We start from the raw sequence: 20,013 nt of genomic DNA on the forward strand, positions 1-20,013 counted from the left end.
TATTCATATTTTTATGTTATGTTTTAACTCCTGCGTAAGTTCTGTCCTGCTAGTTGTGACTTTTCTATAAACATCTGGTTTCCTTTTCAACATAGACTTTGAAATGCTGGTTTTGATTGTCCCAAAGCCAAATCAGTAAAATTAGTGAGAAGTTTAAAAAAAAAAAAAAATCTTACAAACTGCTCCGAAGGACAATCTGTGATTATTCATGTAAATATATGTATTTTAGAAGTGCAATAACGTGTGTTTCTTTTTTGTCTTAATATAAATTATTAGCTATGACTTTTAATTGTGATCTTGGTTGCTTTGATACCTTAGGAATTGTCTTATGGTATCTTGCACTTTATCTTGAAAGGGTCAGAGCATCCGTATTTACAGAAGGAAGAGTATTTTGTTGATTAGAGTGATTTTCCTTTGTCTCATTTTTGTTACTTAATAATTGCAAAGTGGTTTTTTTTTTTTTTTTTTTTTGCTACTTAATAATTGCTAACTGGTACACACACACACACACACACACACACACACACACACACCCAAATACTTCTTTGGAAATATATTTGCCTTCTCTCTTTTTTGCCATTAATATCTATTCCTCAAAGAACTGTTTCCGCTTTTCATGACGCTCCGTTGATGCCTCTCTTGTAAGTCTACCAGCACGCCTTTCGTCCCAGGATTCGGACGCAGGTCTAGCTAGCTGCTCTAGACAGCCTGCTGTTTACTGCTGGCGAGCTCCCATTAACATAGCCACCACTCCTGGGCTGGATAATGGACTCAAAGGTTAAGAGCAGAGGATCTCAACAGCTCCAATCAGCAGGGCTTTTCCAGGGCTAATTACCTCTTTACTGCGCTGACTCTAATGTGACATGTTTATTGCCTTAACTAACAACTCATTAGCTTAGTTGATGTTTTTGTCAATATTAATTCGTTCATTTAAGCCAAGTCAAAGCTTAAACAAAGATGTCCAGACTGAGAAACGGGCAGCAGAGTGACTTTTGTTTGCTCATCTTTTTTACCTCCCTTACTCAACTTCAATAAAAGAAATGTGTAGAAAGGAAACATTTAGAGTGTTTGCATTGAGAATGTTGGTATTTGTTGATTTGCTTGCATGTAAAACGATTCTGAATTTATTTTTCTTCATGGTTACTCTAGCCTTTATCTCACAGTTTACTTAATATGTAGTGTCCACTGAGGACAACTATTTCTCATCTTTGACTCTGTGTCTGAAGAGCTAACATGCAGCAGTTCCTTGTTCCAGTTGAATGTCTGAGTGTGGTTATTAGAAAAGAGATCAAGTACCCATGCACATGATTCTCATTTCCACTACTTACAAAATTATGTTGAGATTTATCTTGTAATGATTGCTAACTTACTTACTTAGCCTGTGTGAATTAGTTAGAAAGAGTATGCAATTATGAAGTTATCGTGAAGCATTGCAGTTTTTTGCCATACTTTTGGTTCACATTAATGGTATTTTGGGGGAAATGTCATTGTTTAAATTTCATGTAGTTTGTAATAACTAAATTCTAAAAGCCCTAGAGTAGTGCAGGTGGGTAAAATAATTGAACATGAGCCTTTGATCGAGTAGTAAGTCAATTCCTTTGGAAAGGTGCATCAGCATCTTCAGAACCCTGTAACCCATCTGGCGAGCCCCTCTCACAGGATGTTTAATGGCGTACAGATGTGCAGAAAGTGTTATGATGATTCCCGATGAGACATGAATGAAGCCGCAGCGTTAGGGGGGTTTCATCTCTGGAAAGACCAGTCTCTGCTTTGAAGGTCAGAGACTCACTCTGATTGGTTGCTTCCTGGAGGTGATCAGGTCCAGAGAAGGCTGATAAAGCTTTCTGTGGAACGTGTTGAGAATTACATGTCATAAACCAGACATACTCCTATCTGTCTCCCATTGTCAGTATCTATAGCAGCTAACATGGACACCACATTATCAGTACTTTTAAGAAATCGCTGTTACAGGAAATAAAAATACTTTATTTTTAAATAAATAAAATTTATAATCGTATACATTCTGCACTAAATACTGTGATTATCTTTACCTTCCTGCTTTCTCGGCCACCATTTTTTCCTTTTTTTCCCCGAATCTGCTTCAGTCAGGCTTTTCTGACTTTAACTCTACTGAAATTTCTTCAGTAAGATAACCCGTGACTTACATGTTGCCAAAGGCACTAAGCAGTTCTTGGCTCTTGTCTCTGTCTCTTGGTAGAATATAATTCTAGCTACATTGAAACCTACAAGTCTGCTTGTCCTTTCCCGTTTCTCCCACCTCGTTAGCCGCTGGTTCTCAGTCTTGATTCCCCCCGTCTTTCCGTCCTGCAAAGGTGCCTGTGCACCTGCACTCACTCTCTAGGTATTACTTCCAGTCCTATGGCTTCCATGCATGTGTATGTGGACGATTTTGAAATTTTTATTTTTAGCCCTGGTTTCTGCACCAGTCTCCAGACTCCTATATTCAACAGTTTATCTGAAATCTTCCTTCAGATGTTTGATAGATACCTCAGATTAGAACTGCCTAAAACTAAAATTTGGATTACTGCTCCTGCTTCAAAAACAAAAAAACCCTCCTCCTCTTCTGTTAACTCATTTTAATGAGTGTCACCATCATCCACATAGTTGTTCATGCCCCAATGCCTGGAATCAGTCTTACTACTTTTTTTGTTTATTTAAAAAAATTTTTTTAATGTTGATTTATTTTTGAGAGAGAGAGAGAGAGAGACAGAGCACGAATAGGGGAGGGACAGAAAGAGAGGGAGACACAGAATCTGAAGCAGGCTTCAGGCTCTGAGCGGTCAGCACGGAGCCCAACGCAGGGCTTGAACTCACCAACCCCAAGAGCATGACCTGAGCCGAAGTTGGCACTTTACTGACTGAGCCACCCAAGTGCCCCAGTTTTACTTACTGTCTTTCCATCATATATTCACATCCAATCCCTAAATGAATCCTGTCTGCTCTATCTTCTAAAAAATTTTCTTAATCCAAAATTTACATAGTTCTCATACTCTGTCACTACTGTTCTAGTCCAAGCCATCATTATCTCTTGCTTGAACCATTGTAAGAACCTCCCAGTTGGCCTCCCTAATGTTCCCCTTTGCCTGCAACCCACCCCAGTCTATTCTGTACACAGCACACAGATACTTTCTGAATGATGGCAGGTCATGTCGCTGTCCTACCTGAAACTTCCATGCATTTCTCATAACACTTAACCCCCTAGGGAAAAGGCCTGTGTGACTGATCCATCCACGGCTGCCTTTTTGATTTCATGTCCTTCCACTCTTGTCCTTATTCACTGCCGTCTAATACTCTGGACTTTTTACTGGCCCTTAGGGATCCCTACTTACCTCAGGGCCTTTTGTGCTGTTCCCTCAGCCTGGAATGCTTCTCCCACAGATGCCCACATGCCTCTCTTTCATTTCACTTAGGTCTTTGTTCAAATGTCACCTTCTACAGAGTACTTTCCTGTCGATCACTTTCTAGGCTCTTACCCTTGCTTTATTTTTCTTCACCTGACTTACTACCACTTGACACATCTATTCGTTTATTTGGTCTTTATGTCCCAGCTAGAACGTAAGCTTTGTGAGAGCATAGAATTTGTTGACCTGTGCTTAAAAACAGTGCCTGGAGGAGGGGGGCTCATTGGGTTAAGCCTTCAACTTTGGCTCAGGTCCTGATCTGAGTTTGTGAGCTCGAGTCCCACATCAGGCTCTGTGCTGACAGCGCAGGGCCTGGAGCCTGCTTCAGATTCTGTGTCTCCCTCTCTCTCTGTCCCTCCCCCACTCACACTCTGCCTCTCTATCGCTCTCAAAAGTAAATAAACATTAAAATAATTTAAAAAAAAACAGTGCCTGGGACATAAGAGGCACCGGTAAATATTGGATGCGTAAAGGATCACTTAGCTAGTAAGGTGCTGAAGCTAGAACTTAAACCCTGGTGTCCTTTTTCCTCTTACGCAACTGCCCACCCACTCGTTCATGCTGTTTAACCATCCTACACCTTTTGGGAACAGGACATAGAAGCATTTGGATCATTTAGTTAAAGATTCCCTAGATTAATGGATTTTTTTTTTTTTTACTTCTTTGGTATCATAAACACTTGCTTCTATTATTTTACTTCTTTATTGCTGACCCTCAGAGTGTCTGAAAATCAGTACTTTTTACATTTCTGAGGCAGAATAAGGTTATTTGCAATAAGTCATAACTTTCTGATTATAGGAAGGTAAGACTCCCTAATTCTAGCCTGCCATCCAAAATATATTAAATACGAAGAGCCAACATGAGATTAAATGTCATTGTATGACACAACTTAATTTGAAATTCAGTAAAACCGAAAAAAATGAACTTTGAATCAAAGATAATTTGGATTCTATTGTCGTGTGATTATAGGACAAGAAACAGCAAATTATGTTGAAATAGGACTGTTTTGATAAAACTGATAGTAAATTAATGAGTTCTTAAATATCTTTGTTAAACTGTCTCCTAATTTAATAGTTACTTTATGGTTTTTATTAAATGACAAGTTTTTGTGCAATATAGGATGTAAAAAGTTTAACAGTTTCTAATAACTGCATTAATACAAGGTGTGTAGTTATAGAAGTGTTTGCTAATTAGCCCATATCTATGAATAAGGCACACTACATTGGAATTATTTTTAATTAAATTAAGTTTCTGTATAAAGCAAAGGAATAGAATTCCAGATGGCACTCTGCCATCCTTGTTCTTTGATGGACATTAACAAGTGGGAAAAGGCTTCCTTTACTTGGTTACACTTTGAAATAAGTGGCCAATCATTATTAATTCATTTTGCACTCATTGTAATGGCATAAATCATCATAAATTCATTTGGTTTAAAGTGCATATAATGTGTTCTCCCATAGGAGTTTCCTTGTAATTGAACTATTAATTAATGCATTTTTTTAATATGACCTTTTTTTCCCTCCTCTGTTATACAGAGCCAAGGGTGGTTAATGGCCATGTCTTCATTCATGATATTTTTTAAGTAAGAGGAGCAAGTTTGTTCTAACTAGGCCTGTTGACTGGCTGGACTGGTCTAGGAGGGGCCAGAGCCCAAGAAAACGGTCATGTATATCAACTACCAGTGGGATACTAGTAATAATTATGAAGGTTCTACAAGAACTCTTTGAAAAATTCTCTGAAATGCTATGGTTTTATAATAATTCCCATAAGAAAATTTCATTCTCCCTTGATAAATACGGCATGATGCTGGCTTCTGTTGGCATTTCCAGTTCTCGAAACTCCCTGTGGCCACTGGTTTTCTGACAGTATTGGCTGCCATAAAACCCAGGTTCCCTTGGCCTGCAGCAACGAGGCACTCCATAATGGAGGTCTCCTGTCCCTTTGTCATGCAGTGTCCTTCCACATTTCCTTCCTTCAGTCCCTTCACTTATCCAGTGCTGTTTCCTTCTTCATTCAGGCTATAATGGTTGCTTAGAAGGCTTGTAAGAGCTCATTCTAGAATCTGCCTATGAGGTAGCCACAGGATTCCTGTGAGGTCTTCATGCTTCAAGGGAAGCATGGGAGGAAAAATATAGCCTCTCCTTGAAGGAAATAAAAAGTACAAATAGAAAGCTAGGGAAAAAAATCAAGTTTACAACTTTTTAAGTGATTCTTTCTTATTTAGTGCTATTTCAGCCCAAATAGAAACTGCAAAAAACAAAACAAAACAAAACAAAACTACTACATGATTCATGTTCACGTCATGAATATATGTTACCAAGATCTATGGGTTGTATGAAAATAAAGGTTTGAATTTGTGTTAAAAGTGTTGTGTTGGTGTACATAACTGGCAGTTGACTGTGTGTGTGTGTGTGTGTGTGTGTGTAAGTGAAGAAAAAAGCAGCCTATCTAATAGACTGCGGAGAACTCAAGGCACCACTATTATCAGGTTGATAGAAATGAAAGGGGGAAAAAAGTAAAATAACATAAAAGTGTTATTTACTATCAAATGGTGCTTAAAATAATATCCAGTGTTTATTTGCTTATAGAAATATATCACTACAGGGGCACCTGGGTGGCTCAGTCAGTTAAGCGTCCGACTTCGGCTCAGGTCATGATCTCACAGTTTGTGAGTTCGAGACCCGCGTTGGGTTCTGTGCTGACAGCTTGGAGCCCGGAGCCTGCTTCAAGTTCTGTTTCTCCCTCTTTCTGCCCCTTCCTCTCTCATGCTCTGCCTGTCTCTCTCAAAAATAAACGTTAAAAAATTTTTTAAAGAAATATATAACCACAGTTTTTTATAGTTAATAAAGTGTTTTCATATAATAGGCATTCCATAAATGTGGGGTGTATTGACAAAGTAAATCTACATTTTGTAATAAGGATGAATAAATGCTCCAGAAGACAAATTCATTATTACCTAAGTAATAGCATTCGTGTGTGTGTGTGTGTGTGTGTGTGTGTGTGTGTGTGTGATGGCTTGTATGTTAATCTTTGAAAGAGTGGTCAGCATTACCAGCCAGATACTACAAAAATGTTTTGAATTGGCAGTTTGCATTGGTCAATTCATGATGGGGCAATATTCATCTTGCCAAAGCAACAAGTTGGCCATGGTCTAACACTGTCAGCTTTTTAACCACAGGTTTTGTAAGCTTGATTTTGCTCTATCTTTTCTCATTTTTAGTGTTTTGCTGTTACAGCAAAGCATAAATATTTTCTTGCAGCTTTGGTCTTATGTAGCACTTTTAAAAAACAGTAAGATTAAAGTTGGAACACTTTTTAAAAAAATGCTTGAGATAAAAAGCTTGAAATAAAATAGCTCTAATATATGAGCTATTATTACTCTTGACTGCACGACCACAGAAATCAAACCTCCAGAGGGTCTAAGTTAGTTGTTATTTATCTAATGCTGTATTTGAGCACTTTCTGCTTTTCAAAGGGTTTTATTTTGATTTGTTTTCCACAGTCTGCATTTTTGGTAGTTCATTTGTACTTTTGGCTACACATACGTGGCGGGGGCGGTTGGGGGGGGGGCATGGTGATGGTATGCTACAAGCCGAACTCCCACTATGAAGCTGTCGCAGTATCTGTACCATTTACCTATCTTTGGGTGAGAAAAACTAGTAATTTGAAAAATGGACATTGAATATGGTCCCAGAACAATGCCGAATTCTATCCTGTAACCAAGTGAATGAGGAGCCTCTGGGTATTCCCGGTTAAGAGCCAGAGACCTGTAATAGAAATCTGAGTTGGGATACTTACAGTGGAGGAAGGTGCCCAGGATAGTACATTCATTACAAATGGCATTTGTTTCCAAACTTCAGGTATCATGGGCCAGTAAAATGTCCAAAAATAAAACTTGAGAGTATATAACAGTGTTTTACATTTTTTATTTTGCTCACTAGAGCCATTAAAAACTAGTACTATCTTCATTTTTAAAAAATCTTTTATTCACCAAAAAAAGAAAAATAGTAAGAACATAATCTTAGAATAAGCAGTCCTTTAAACTGAATAAATTTAGCTTTATGAAAAAGACTTACTACATTGTTTATGTTTCTGCCATTTCACCATAGAGCCGTGGAAACTTTGCCACAGCCCAGCATAGGTTTGTAGCAGACTCTTGGAAATTTCTGATCAGTGCATAACTTTGCTGACTGTGCTGGGCACATACAGGGTAAAGTAATTCTCGGTGTGTGCCAAAACAACAATTTTTTCATGATAACTGAATGTGAAGTATGGTGTTAAGCCTTGTGCCAAACAAAAGTATTTTCAAAAAATTTCATATAGTGCAGGGAACTCATTTAGCAGATGTTAAAAGGCAATAAAATAAAAATAAATAAGTAAATTAGATAAATTTCAGCTAATAAAATAAATGCCAAAAGATGCTATATTGTTATTAAACGTATGAGTAGTAATTGCTATGTATCTATTAAGATTTGTTTATCTTAGAGGGAAAGAGCGAGTGCGTGTTGGGGAGGGGCAGAGAGAGGGAGACAGAGGATCCCTAGCAGGCTCCTTGCTGTGAGCACAGAGCCCTGCGAGGCTCGAACTCAAGAATTGTGAGATCGTGACCTGAGCCGAAATCAAGAGTTGGCTGTTTAGCCAACTGAGCCACCCAGGCACCCCTAATTGCTATACTGAAAAGGATTTCATTCTAAGGTAAGCAGAGAATTCTAGGGTAGGGGAAATCACTAGCCACCTTCTCTAGGCGATTCTCCCCTTCCATGTGAACCGAACCCCTGTATCATTGAAGGTGGCAAAGTTGTCAGCTAATGAATCACATTTCTTGTGCTTCCTTGAAACGAGGAGGACCGGTGTGCGATATAATTCTGACCAGTGAAATGTAATCAGACGTGAGAAAAGAGGCTCGACTTAACTGGCACAAGTCCTTTTGCTCTTTCAGAATTCTACCACTTCCTGCCTAGAAGGTGGATGCTGTGCTAGATGTGCAGTAGACCATTTTGTGACCATGAGGCAACTGAGTTAGAGCCGAGACAACTTCAGGCATCTTGGTGTGGCTATATTTAGCTGTTGAACCAGTGACGGCCACCTTCTGATTGTATGAGGAGCAGCAGCTGAAATCATGCCTTAATTCAGAAGGAGGAGGAGATTGATCATAAGGGATATAGTTTTGAATCCATAGTTGGATAGAACATCATGAATAAAATGCTGTCGTAAAGACACAGGTTGTGTTCAGACCTGTGCAGTGGCCCCGTTACGCATGCGTGGCCTGGGCTCCAGAGGCCTGGACTCCTTACCCAGGCCTGCAGCTAACCACTTGCCTTCTACAATTCTCTGTTATCTCACCTGAAGCATAGGAATCGATGCCATTTTTCTAAAGTCCTTTCGATTTGAAAATTCCGTGATTCTAATTAATAATCCATCTGGCTGGGAATGAGTAGATCAGAATTAACAGGCAATAGGTCTTGCCCCTTTCTAATCACAACACAACCCAAATATTGATCTTTCTAAAATGAAAATCTAATCAAACCTCTCCTTTGCTTAAAACTTTGCAGTGGTCCCCCATTGTCACCAGAATAAACAGACTCCTAGCATGGCACGTGAAGCTCTTTGTAATTGGGCTCTAATAACCTGTCCTGCCTTGTGTCTCACTGTTCTGTTTCATCCACCTTGCCCTCTTTTCTCCCTTGCCCATCACCTCAACCTCTCCCTTCTCCCCCAACACAATTTCCAACCAATTAAACCCTGTGTAATCCCTTTATCTGGTTGTGTTCTCTCTCATTTCCTGGTCTTTAGACATGTTCTTCTCTGTCTTGCTATCATCCTCTCCTTTGAGTGGCTAACCACTACTTACTCTTTAGGTGTGGGTATGGAAATCCCCTTTCCCTAGAAGCCTTTTCATACCTATAAAATGGGGTTAGGTGCCCGTCTTAAGTTCTGTCTTTTCCTTCCTTCCTTCCTTCCTTCCTTCCTTCCTTCCTTCCTTCCTTCCTTCCTTCCTTCCTTTCTTTCTTTCTTTTTTAATGTTTGTTTATTTTTGAGAGAGAGAGAGAAGGCCCAAGTAGGGGAGGGGCAAAGAGAGGGGACAGAGGATCTGAAGTGGGCTCCACACTGACAGCTGAGAGCCTGATGTAGGGCTCGAACTCACGAACTGTGAGATCACGACCTGAGCCAGAGTCAGACGCTTAACCGGCCCTAAGTTCTGTTTTGACACCTTGTCCTTATAAGTCTTCTAACACTATTCAGAATATATTCAAATTACCTGTTTGCTCACCTGTCTCCTGAACTGGAATGAACTTCCTTGAGGAAAAGAACTCAGTCTTATTTCCTTTTGTTTCCCCAGTGTTTATAGTGACACTATAGTTACCACATAACTGAATCTTTGGATGGAGAGGCTGGGACCAAATTACAGAAAGCCTTGAATGAGTGTCAGTCTAGTTTGTTGAACTTTTTAATACTGCCACTAGAGTGCCTTTTATGAGGGAATCAGTCACGATGGCAGATAACAGCTTCATTCTCCACCTTGCTTACTCAGTGAGGCACTATGGAACAGTGGAACATCTGCATAAAATACATAACGTATTTTTGTGCAAAATTAGATTGCATCTCATACAGATTAAAATACATCCGTTATTGGGTACCACAGGTTTAAGGAAAATTCTGAGAGATAAAAGTGAAAATTCATAATATTGTCATGAGACTTTTTCTGTCAAAAAGGAAGATACTATCAGTGTCTTAATTTTAGCTTTTTATCACCTTGGTCCATGTTGCAGAGTGGCTCTCTTATGGAATCATAGATCAGATAAGCCCTCAATTACAGAATGCAATATGAGTTGGAAAAGGAATAAATTTATCTATCCCTTTTTGTTATCGTAACAACCATTTTTTGAAGGCTCGTTCCTTAATATCAGAAAGAATATATGATTAGGAAATTTGAAGGCTTAGGCATCCGAGATTATTCCTTCAGAACATCAGTGTCATTATTCCTGGTAGCATTAAAGTCATAAGCATGTTATTAATCAACAAGGCTAGAAATCAGAAGGTTTAACTTGAAAACTGTCTTCATCTTATTTACAGGTTTTGCTTGGAATAAGTTGTCAAGACAGATGTGGAATTTTAACTTTTTCTGCCTTTATAATTCCAAAACAGGCCAAAATAATCATACTCCAGTTAATAGATTTAAAATTTTTTTTAATGTTTATTTATTTTTGAGGGGGGGAGAGAGAGAGACAGAGACAGAGTGTGAGCGGGGAGGGGCAGAGAGAGAGGGAGACAGAGAATCCGAAACAGGCTCCAGGCTCCAAGCTGTCAGCACAGAGCCCGATGCGGGGCTCCAGCTCACAAACCGCGAGATCATGACCTGAGCACAAGTCGGACACTTAACTGACTGAGCCACCCAGGTGCCCCTGTATTTACTAGATTTAAAATGTGTGGTTTAAATAGGCCACTTTCCTCTCTCCTTCTCCTGGTGCACACATGGCCTGCCAGACCTGCGGGGATCTTGGCTTTGTGTTACCCAGAGATGGTGATTTGAACGAAAGAAGAGATGCTGTATGAGAATTTTACTGACAAGATCACTGAATGAAATGGAAAGTGATTTACAGGAAGGGGTGACAGAGCTGTAGGGAACCTGCATTTCCTGCTGACCTGGGCATCCTCACTGTGAAGGTAGATCACACTTTGCAGGGGAAGCAAATACCCTGGGGGGCCATTGCAAGGCCAGGGATGTTTGGAAGTACGCTTACTGATTCTCCCTTTTCTGTCGTTTCGTTGGAAGGTAAGTGATCACATCCTTTATGCTGTCTTTCCTACTTTGTCAGAAAAATGATGGAAAATATCAAGAAATCAGCCACTTAACGGTTTACTTTGCTCTCAGGATAAAATTGTCAGAGTGGCGAGGCAGCTGTCTCCAGAGTTCCCATACACAGGCTGCAAGAAATCAGCAAGGTCCCTAGTATTGCCAGAATGCTCCTGCCTGTAATGAATACGGAGATAGTGGAGTGCCGTTAAGGAAGATGATGATTGAAATGCTATAAAACGTTGTACTTAAGAAACCTTCCTTCCCCTTCACAACATTGCTCACCAAGGATACACCTTCAGGGAGCCCTGTCCCTTATGGGGAAGCCGTGGCTGCGTGTGCTTCAGGATGTCTGCAGAGAACAGCAGTGGGGGGTTCTCTGCAGCTCTCACAACTTCCTAGAAGTAAAGAATAACAGAAAAGTGGTGGATTTCTTAACATTTTGAAATACTCTGACAGACTGGGGCCGGGAGCTGCATTAGAAAGGGACATGCAGTAAAGACAGATATATTTACACTTTAGGTTCATAATGTGTGCAAAGTACTGTGCTTGGTGGTTTGGGAGATACAAAGTTAACGTGAAACATAGTTCTTACCCTCAAGGAGCAACAAACTTGATGCAGAAAAGGAACATGGCTTATATTGTAAAAAATACCATGTGGCAAGGGATGCGTAGGTGCTAGCAGAAAATAGAGACCAGTGGGCCACCTTTTTTTTAAAGGAGTTTATATTTTAATCATCCACAAAACTTGAAGCTTTACATATGGCATCTACATGGCTAAATGTGAGAGTAATATTTGCAAATACATGTATAAATGAAGTCATGCATTTCAGGATGTTTCCTCCAGGAGGCTCTCCATATATAAGTACCTTTTCAGTTTATGGCAGGAGTTGTTAACCCAAGGCCCATGGTCTCCTTGAAATTCTTCTGCAGAATTTGGTGGCTGTGTATATGCATTGTATGTAGTTTTCTGGGGAAAAGACTGATGGTTTTCAACAGATTCTGAAAGGGTTCTGTGGCAGAAGATATTTTGAGCCAGCAATAACAAAGTGCATTCTCAGACTCTTATCTGGGCTTTACAGCTTCGTTCACTTCATCTCATCTCCGCCGCAATCCATTCTCCCTGAACAATTGGCTAGAACAGGGGCACCTGGGTAGCTTAGTCAGTTAAGCATCTGACTCTTGGTTCCGACTCAGGTCATGATCTCACGGTCTATGAGATCAAGCCCCACATCGAGCTCTGTGCTGACAGCATGGAGCCTGCTTACAATTCTCTCTCGCCCTCTCTGCCTGCCCCCCACTCTTCTCTGTCTCTGTCTCTCTCTCTCTCTCTCTCTCTCTCTCTCTCTCTCTCTCTCTTTCAAAGTAAACTTTAAAAAAACCAATTGGCTAGAGCATAAACATGAGTAAATGTTTTTATTTGTTGAATGCATCAAAGTTTATATGCCATGCTGTTAATTTTGAGAACAGACAAGCTCAGCGTGCTATTTGTGATGAGCCCTGACTGCCGTTTGTGGAGTGCCCCCGGGTGCTGGGTGCCAGGCAGGACACCTTGCACGCCTTCATTCATTTAACACCCGGGCTCTTCGTGAAGGATAGCTATTCTTACCCCCAGTTTACAGACTAGGAAGATGAAGCTCATGAGTACTGTCCTCAGCCCTTAGTAAGACATGAAACTCTGGTGACTCCCCTGTCTGAAATCTGAAGCGTGTGTACCCCTTAACCTGTCGGCTCTGCGGTGCTATGACTTGTAAACTGTTCTGTCCTTCCCCTCAAGAAACAGACAACCTCTTCTGAATTGCAGCTTGCTCTTCGCCACCCGGGTTGCAAGCTTAATGGCCCTTAGGCGTATGTATACAAATCGTTAGCGTTTTCTTCAACATAAAAAAGTACATGTCAATTAAAATCTAGATCATTTCATCAGATTTCAAAGTAATATTGAACTTTTAATTTGTTTACCAAACTCGCCTGAAGAATTTACCACATACCTGGCCTCACTGTACTGGACCAGTAGAGTAGAATGTGGAGAAACATAGATGCTTGTGGGGGAGACTTTTTACAACTAGCCCTCTCCCTTCTCCAGCCCTCATCCCTGCTGGTAAGCATCACCTGTGATGAGAAGTGCGACTGACAGAAGCAGTTGACATGTGAACTCTTAGGTGCAGAAGAGCAATGAGTACCGCATAACATCATTTGAAGCCATCTCCAATTTGTGCAGTGCTGGGTAGGGAAAAACCTTGTTAGGAAGTTAGGGTGCCTGATATGTTTCGAAATGATATATACTTATTCATACATAATTATTATGTAACCAAAGCCCTTTAGAACATGGTATGAAATACTGTAGCCTAGCTTATTTGTTTAAAGTATGTGCCTGGGCGCTCTGGAAAGCAGTGTGGAGATTCCTCAGAAAATTAAAAATAGACCTACCCTATGACCCAGCAATCACACTGCTAGGAATTTACCCAAGGGATACAGGAGTACTGATGCAGAGGGGCACTTGTGCCCCAATGTTTATAGCAGCACTCTCAACAATAGCCAAATTATGGAAAGAGCCTAAATGTCCATCAACTGATGAATGGATAAAGAAATTGTGGTTTATATACACAATGGAATACTACGTGGCAATGAGAAAGAATGAAATATGGCCCTTTGTAGCAACGTGGATGGAACTGGAGAGTGTGATGCTAAGTGAAATAAGCCATACAGAGAAAGACAGATACCATATGGTTTCACTCTTATGTGGATCTTGAGAAACTTAACAGAAACCCATGGAGGAGGGGAAGAAAAAAAAAAAAAGAGGTTAGAGTGGGAGAGAGCCAAAGCATAAGAGACTGTTAAAAACTGAGAGCAAACTGAGGGTGGATGGGGGGTGGGAGGGAGGGGAGGGTGGGTGATGGGTATTGAGGAGGGCACCTTTTGGGATGAGCACTGGGTGTTGTATGGAAACCAATTTGACAATAAATTTCATATATTGAAAAAATAAATAAAAAATAAAAATAAAATAAAATAAAAAAATAAAGTATGTGGCTGGGGGCGCCTGGGTGGCTCAGTCGGTTAAGCGTCCGACTTCGGCTCAGGTCATGATCTCGCGGTCTGTGGGTTCGAGCCCCGTGTCGGGCTCTGTGCTGACAGCTCAGAGCCTGGAGCCTGTTTCAGATTCTGTGTCTCCCTCTTTGTCTGACCCTCCCCTGTTCATGCTCTCTCTCTCTGTCTCAAAAGTAAATAAAGGTTAAAAAGATAAAAAATAAAAATAAAGTATGTGGCTGAAGAAACTGTAAACTTGGGGTCTTTTAATATTCTTAATGTTCAAAACCCCTTTTCAGTTAAAAAAAAAAAAAAGAGAAATCCAACATGGTTTACATTTTGAAAATACGCTTCAAAGAAAACATCACCAAAGTAAAATTTCTCTGTTGCCCTGTCTTTTATTTTGTAATTTCAGGTAAGGCACTGACATTTCTACTGTTGCAGCCCCCGAGCCCCAAACTGCCCCCCCACAGCACGATCCGAAGAACAGCCATTGATCTGATTGGCCGTGGCTTCACAGTCTGGGAGCCTTACATGGATGTGTCTGCAGTCCTCATGGGGCTTCTCGAACTTTGTGCTGATGCCGAGAAACAGCTCGCCAAGTACGTGCTCAATCCCAGTTAATACGGACGGGTTTTGTTTGTGTTTTGTTGGTTGGTGTTTTGTTTGTTTATTTCTGTTGGAGGTCATTGATGGCCCTTGATAGAATGTGCATTTTTAAAACAATAGACAAACATCTCTGTATATGAAATTTTGGTTATAGACCATGAAAGGGAAATATATTTCTATAATTTGGGCACAATTGGGATTTAGCATTGATTGATTGATCTATGACATAGTTTTTCAATTATGCTTATTGGGCCTTTTATATATAACACTACATATTATTATTTAGTAGTAGTGTAAACATGTGACTTAGAAGGAAAATTATATTTATACTTGCTCAGAAATGTTTTACTTATAATAGAATACGTGGACATAGTTTGGGGAGTTACCCTTCATACTCACAGTGATTTTTTAAAATAAAATTTATTTATGGGCACCTGGGTGGCTCAGCAGGTTCAAGTCGTGATCTTGTGGTTCGTGGGTTCAGGCCCTGCATCGGGTTCTGTGCTGACAGCTCAGAGCCTGGGGCCTGCTTCGGATTCTTTCTCCCTCTCTCTCTACCCCTTGCCCACTCGTGTGCATGTGCACTCTCTTTCTCTTTCTCTCTCTCTCTCTCAAAAATAAATATTAAAAATTTTTTTAAAAAATAAAGTGTATTTATTTATTGAGAGAGAGAGAGAGAGAGAGAGCGCACATGTGAGTGGGGAAGAGGCAGAGAGAGGGAGAAAGAGAGGATCCCATGCAGGCTCCCTGCTGTCAGCACAGAGCCCAACATGGTACTCTATCTCATGAACTGTGAGATCATGAGCTGAGCCAAAATCAAGAGTCGGACACTTAACTGACTGAACCACCCAGGTGCCCCTCATAGTGATTTTTAAAATCACACTTTTTAAGGCTTCCCTTGCACACAGGATATGACTGGCCATAGAAGGTTGCAGAGATGAGGGTCCCGGGAAAGGCAGATGAGTTGAGGGAGCCACTAAAATCAAATCAGTAGGAAACCGTTGGTAACCAAGTGGCCAAGAATGATGGGAAGGGGTTTGGGGGTGGTGATAGGGGTTCATCTTGACTAATTCCCCAGAGGAAGGTTTTTGTTTTTGTTTCTTTTTAGTATAGCCATCTTAGCTGGTGGGAATTCCTAGTTAGGAATCCTTGAACTGGCCCAGGTGCCTCTCTAAATGCAAATGTTATCACCTCTTTGATTTTTCTCAATGGGCATTTCATTCTTATCTTTGTTACCCTTGGAAAAAACTAGAAATCTCTGCCCTTTTCATCATGGTTGTCTTTCTCATAGCCCACGGTTTCCTTATGACCCAGCATGGCTTTGGGCCTGTAGTCTTTCTGCGGGCTGCACTAGGTTCGGGAAGTGGAGACCGAAGAAGCTAGTAGAGGCTGGACTGTGGCTTTGCCAGCAGATTGGGTATTCCTGGCCCCGAGTCCCAAGATGGGTTGGTAGGAGAAGGCATTTATTCTAGTTTAGGCAACTGCCCCCCCCCCCCCGCAACTTCCTGTCATACAACCACACTTCTAAACATCACCTCTGTGTCTCCCTAGCTGTATGCTCTTCAGTAGGTCACTTCACCTCTTAACCTCGGTTCCGTCTACAAGTTGGGGCTAGGTAAGCACCTGCCTCATAAGGTTGATATTAAATGTGTTTGTATTTGCAGAGTGCTTAAAAGAGTACTTAGCACATGTTAAAAGGTTGAATGGATGTTCCCAACAGGTGGTAGTGTCAGTGGTGACGCCATCCATTGTCATTGTTTCAATGTTCCGCAGACCAAGAGCAGCTCATTTCTAGAATGAATAATTGACATAATGGCAGCCAGCATAGGTTTTGGATACAGGAGGCCTGCAGTTCTTGATTGACTTTAAGAATTAGGAAGAAAGTGAGCCTGTGAGTTGGAAGCAATAGTAAGAGGCAGCTGGCCTTTGTGCAAAGCCCAGAACATATTTCCAACCCTTCGCTGTCCCCCTTGGCTGCAGGTGCCCTGTACACCCTCCAAGGAGTCTAGAATTTTGTTTTGACCTAATTTTATAGCCTATTTTCAAGGCTGATCTAAACACAATTTCAACAGTGTGCAGTCTTGTTTTGTTGCCTGGGAGAAGTAATGGGTTTTATTTTAGGCATAGTATTTAAAATTTGCTTTGTTTTGTTTTTAAATCCGTGTACACAAAGCTTCTATCAGCAAACATAAAGATGTGCTGTGTTTTATCTACATGTAGTATGTCCACAGACACAAGTACTTTAGCGCTTCAGTATGTAATTTAAATCTTGCTATTACATCCTTTTCTGTCATGAAGATTAGTATAACTCTCTATACACAGCTCTGAATAAATGAATGTATCAGCATGTAGCCTTGAGGAGTCCAATGTAATTTTCATCATGATAAATTGCATAATAAGCAAGAAAATGTTTGCTTATTAATCTATAACAAGATTTAGATTGAAAATGGCCTGTTCCATCCATGAATACTTGGTACAGGCTGCGGAAGGACCGAGACGGGGCAGAATGGAGCAGGGACATGTACAGGGGGGACCCGCATGATGCCGGCCTCCTGGGCCACCCTTTTGTGCCTGATTTGCTGTGTACATGCTAACGGTGCTCAGCTACCTTGCTTCTGACTGCGATGTTACACATGCTTTATGAGGAAGCTTTTATGTTAGGCTTGTGCTTTTTTTAAAATTCCAGTTCACGTTAATTGAAAAAGAAAAAAAAATACACAACGCTTCCCTCTTGATTCCCATTCTTGTGAGTTTGTGAGGGAGGAGACTGAGGAGGGTGGCTAGTCCAGGCTGCTGCCTAGTTCTGGAGAACACAGATGATAGCCGAGTTTCTTTCTTCCTCTCTCTCCCACATACTGACATCCTCTGTCAGAGATGATTTCTGAGAGGTCTCCTGCAAGACTATGGGTGGCCCAATTGATAGGGCATTTTTCCAAAATTCAAATGCCTTTCTTTTAGAGATAGAACTGAGAATTTTCCATCTTTGAAATAAAAATAAAACCAGTTGTTTTCTAATATTTTCAAATATTTCACCAAACCTTAAACTGTGTTAAGTAAGCAAGCTTTTACTGAGTAGTTGATATTCGGAAAGGACAGTATGGGGTATTGTATAGTTACAAAGTTGCATCATACAAAGATCCGGTCTCCAAGGCACTTGCTGTCCGAAGGAAGGGTAAGATGTGCCTGCAGGTAATCACGATGGGAAGTGAGAAGCAGTGTGAAAGGTATGGACGCCCAGAGCGTGGGGGGGGGAAGGGGGGGAGGGTGAGTCACGGCTGGGTGCTCAGAAAGGATGCTGGGAAGAGTTTTCTTTGCATCTTTCATCGGGATAATTGTGAGGAGGGGCAGAAGAGCAAGGACCTGCAAAAGACAGATGGGAAGTACAGGCATGCCCAGCAGATGCCAAAGCGCTCCTTAAAACGCAGGGCAAGTGACTAGACACGCTGTTTTACATTGTATTCATTAATTCCTTGCCGAACCTCAACCGTGGGGTGTGCCCAAGTAAAACTTGAACATAAGCCTCTTCCCAGTTATCTCTGGGGAATAGAATTCCGGGCTAAAAAGAGGATGGGTTTTACCTTTTCCTTTATAAAATGATGATAAAAATGATCATAGAAGATCACAAAGCAAATCCAAGAGAGGTTCTGTCTTTTGTCCACAGAAACACCGGTCAGTGAAAAAGGTGAGTTTCAGACCTAGGTCTCCCTGACCCAGGTCTGCTCCCGCCGCTCTCCACCTCGCGCCTGCGGAGTAATAAGATAGCCTGTTCAGAGGACGTGAAAGTGGTCAAGTCAGAGTTTTCAGCGTACTCTCAGATTTTAAAAACACACTGAGGGAAATCATTTCCATCACGAATTTTGTACCTTCTGGAAAAATAGCCTATTTAAATATCAGGAAGCTCCTTGAGTGCCTGGGCCATGTATTATGCATGTATTCATGTTTATTCATAGCACCTGTCACATGATTTGCATTCAGTAGACACTTAATTAGGTCATAGAATTTTAGAGATGAAACTCTTCAGCAGCATTCAATCCGGTGCTCTCCAGATGCTATTCAATAAAAACAAAGTTGGGAGAGCTAATACAACTTGCCTGAGATCTCAGCAGTACTGGAGGAGTAGAGACTGTCACTCGAGCCTCCCGACTCCCATTCTGCTGTTCCCATACCCGTATGGTTATGCCACCCTTTATGTGACAGACGATCTACAGGTAGACTCTCTGAGGAAGTTTTTAAATTAATGCTTATGGGCCGCTCATTCATGATGGACCGTTGAATAGAAAACGCAGGCTGCATTGGATTGAGATCATAGGTAGAGCCATCTCAACAAATGGTGAGAAAAATAGAAACATGTAGTATTATGTTTTTTATAAATCCATCATTTTTTAGGTTAGCATGGTTATGTAAATAAGGATACAGTGTTAGAAACAGTTGAAACTCTGACTTTATAAATGTATGGAAAAACTGTGGTGCTTCTGGAAAACTAGACTCCGTTCTCTACGCGTTGTGGTCTGTTTATGGTTTTGTCTTCCTAGTTCATGTTGCGGGGCCTTTACTCTGACAGAGAAGGGCGGAGCCGTTTTGGCCCCCACTGCCAAAGGTGGGCGGTCCCTCATCTGTTACTGCCACCACTGAGGGATGTTAATGAGTTGCCAAAACCCACTGCTCTTCTGGGATATTCAGTTCACCAAACTTTCAAAGAGAAACGTATAGTCACTGGAAGCCACGCATGCCTTGAAAGCCCCATACGTTAGAAATACTCTTTTTGAACCACATAAAGTAGAATTGGAGAGAAGGGAATTGGCATTTTAACTCAAGTTTCAACAAAAAAAGAACACATCATACAAACAATAAGGCGCTTGAGGGTTTTACATTTAAATTATTTTTCCTGGGGCGCCCGGGTGGCTCAGTCGGTTGGGCACCAAATTCAGACTCTCACTAGTTCACGATCTCGCAGCTTGTGAGTTCGAGCCCCGCGTCAGGCTCTGTGCGGACAGCTCAGAGCCTGGAGCCTGCTTTGGATTTCGTGTCTCTTTCTCTGTCTGCAACCCCCCGGCTTGTGCTCTGTCTGTCTCTCTCTCAAAAATAAATAAATGTAAAAAAATTTTAAATTATTTTTCGTATTCATATGACATCTATTTTTAATAGAAAGTTTATAATCTGAGG

At 41.0% G+C, this 20,013-nt stretch overlaps 1 protein-coding gene across 6 annotated transcripts in view; it reads left to right on the forward strand.

The window, feature by feature from the left end:
* Positions 1–20,013, forward strand: part of WDR7 (WD repeat domain 7) — a 352,494-nt gene that overhangs the window by 227,565 nt on the left and 104,916 nt on the right. For all 6 annotated transcript variants that reach the window (XM_053205738.1, XM_053205737.1, XM_053205734.1 and 3 more), the window contains one exon: positions 14,657–14,843. In XM_053205738.1, the coding sequence (XP_053061713.1) occupies positions 14,657–14,843 (187 nt within the window). The remainder of the gene's footprint in view (positions 1–14,656; positions 14,844–20,013) is intronic.

The sequence above is a fragment of the Acinonyx jubatus genome, chromosome D3 (assembly GCF_027475565.1).
Source record: "Acinonyx jubatus isolate Ajub_Pintada_27869175 chromosome D3, VMU_Ajub_asm_v1.0, whole genome shotgun sequence".
Taxonomy (NCBI): Eukaryota; Metazoa; Chordata; class Mammalia; order Carnivora; family Felidae; genus Acinonyx; species Acinonyx jubatus.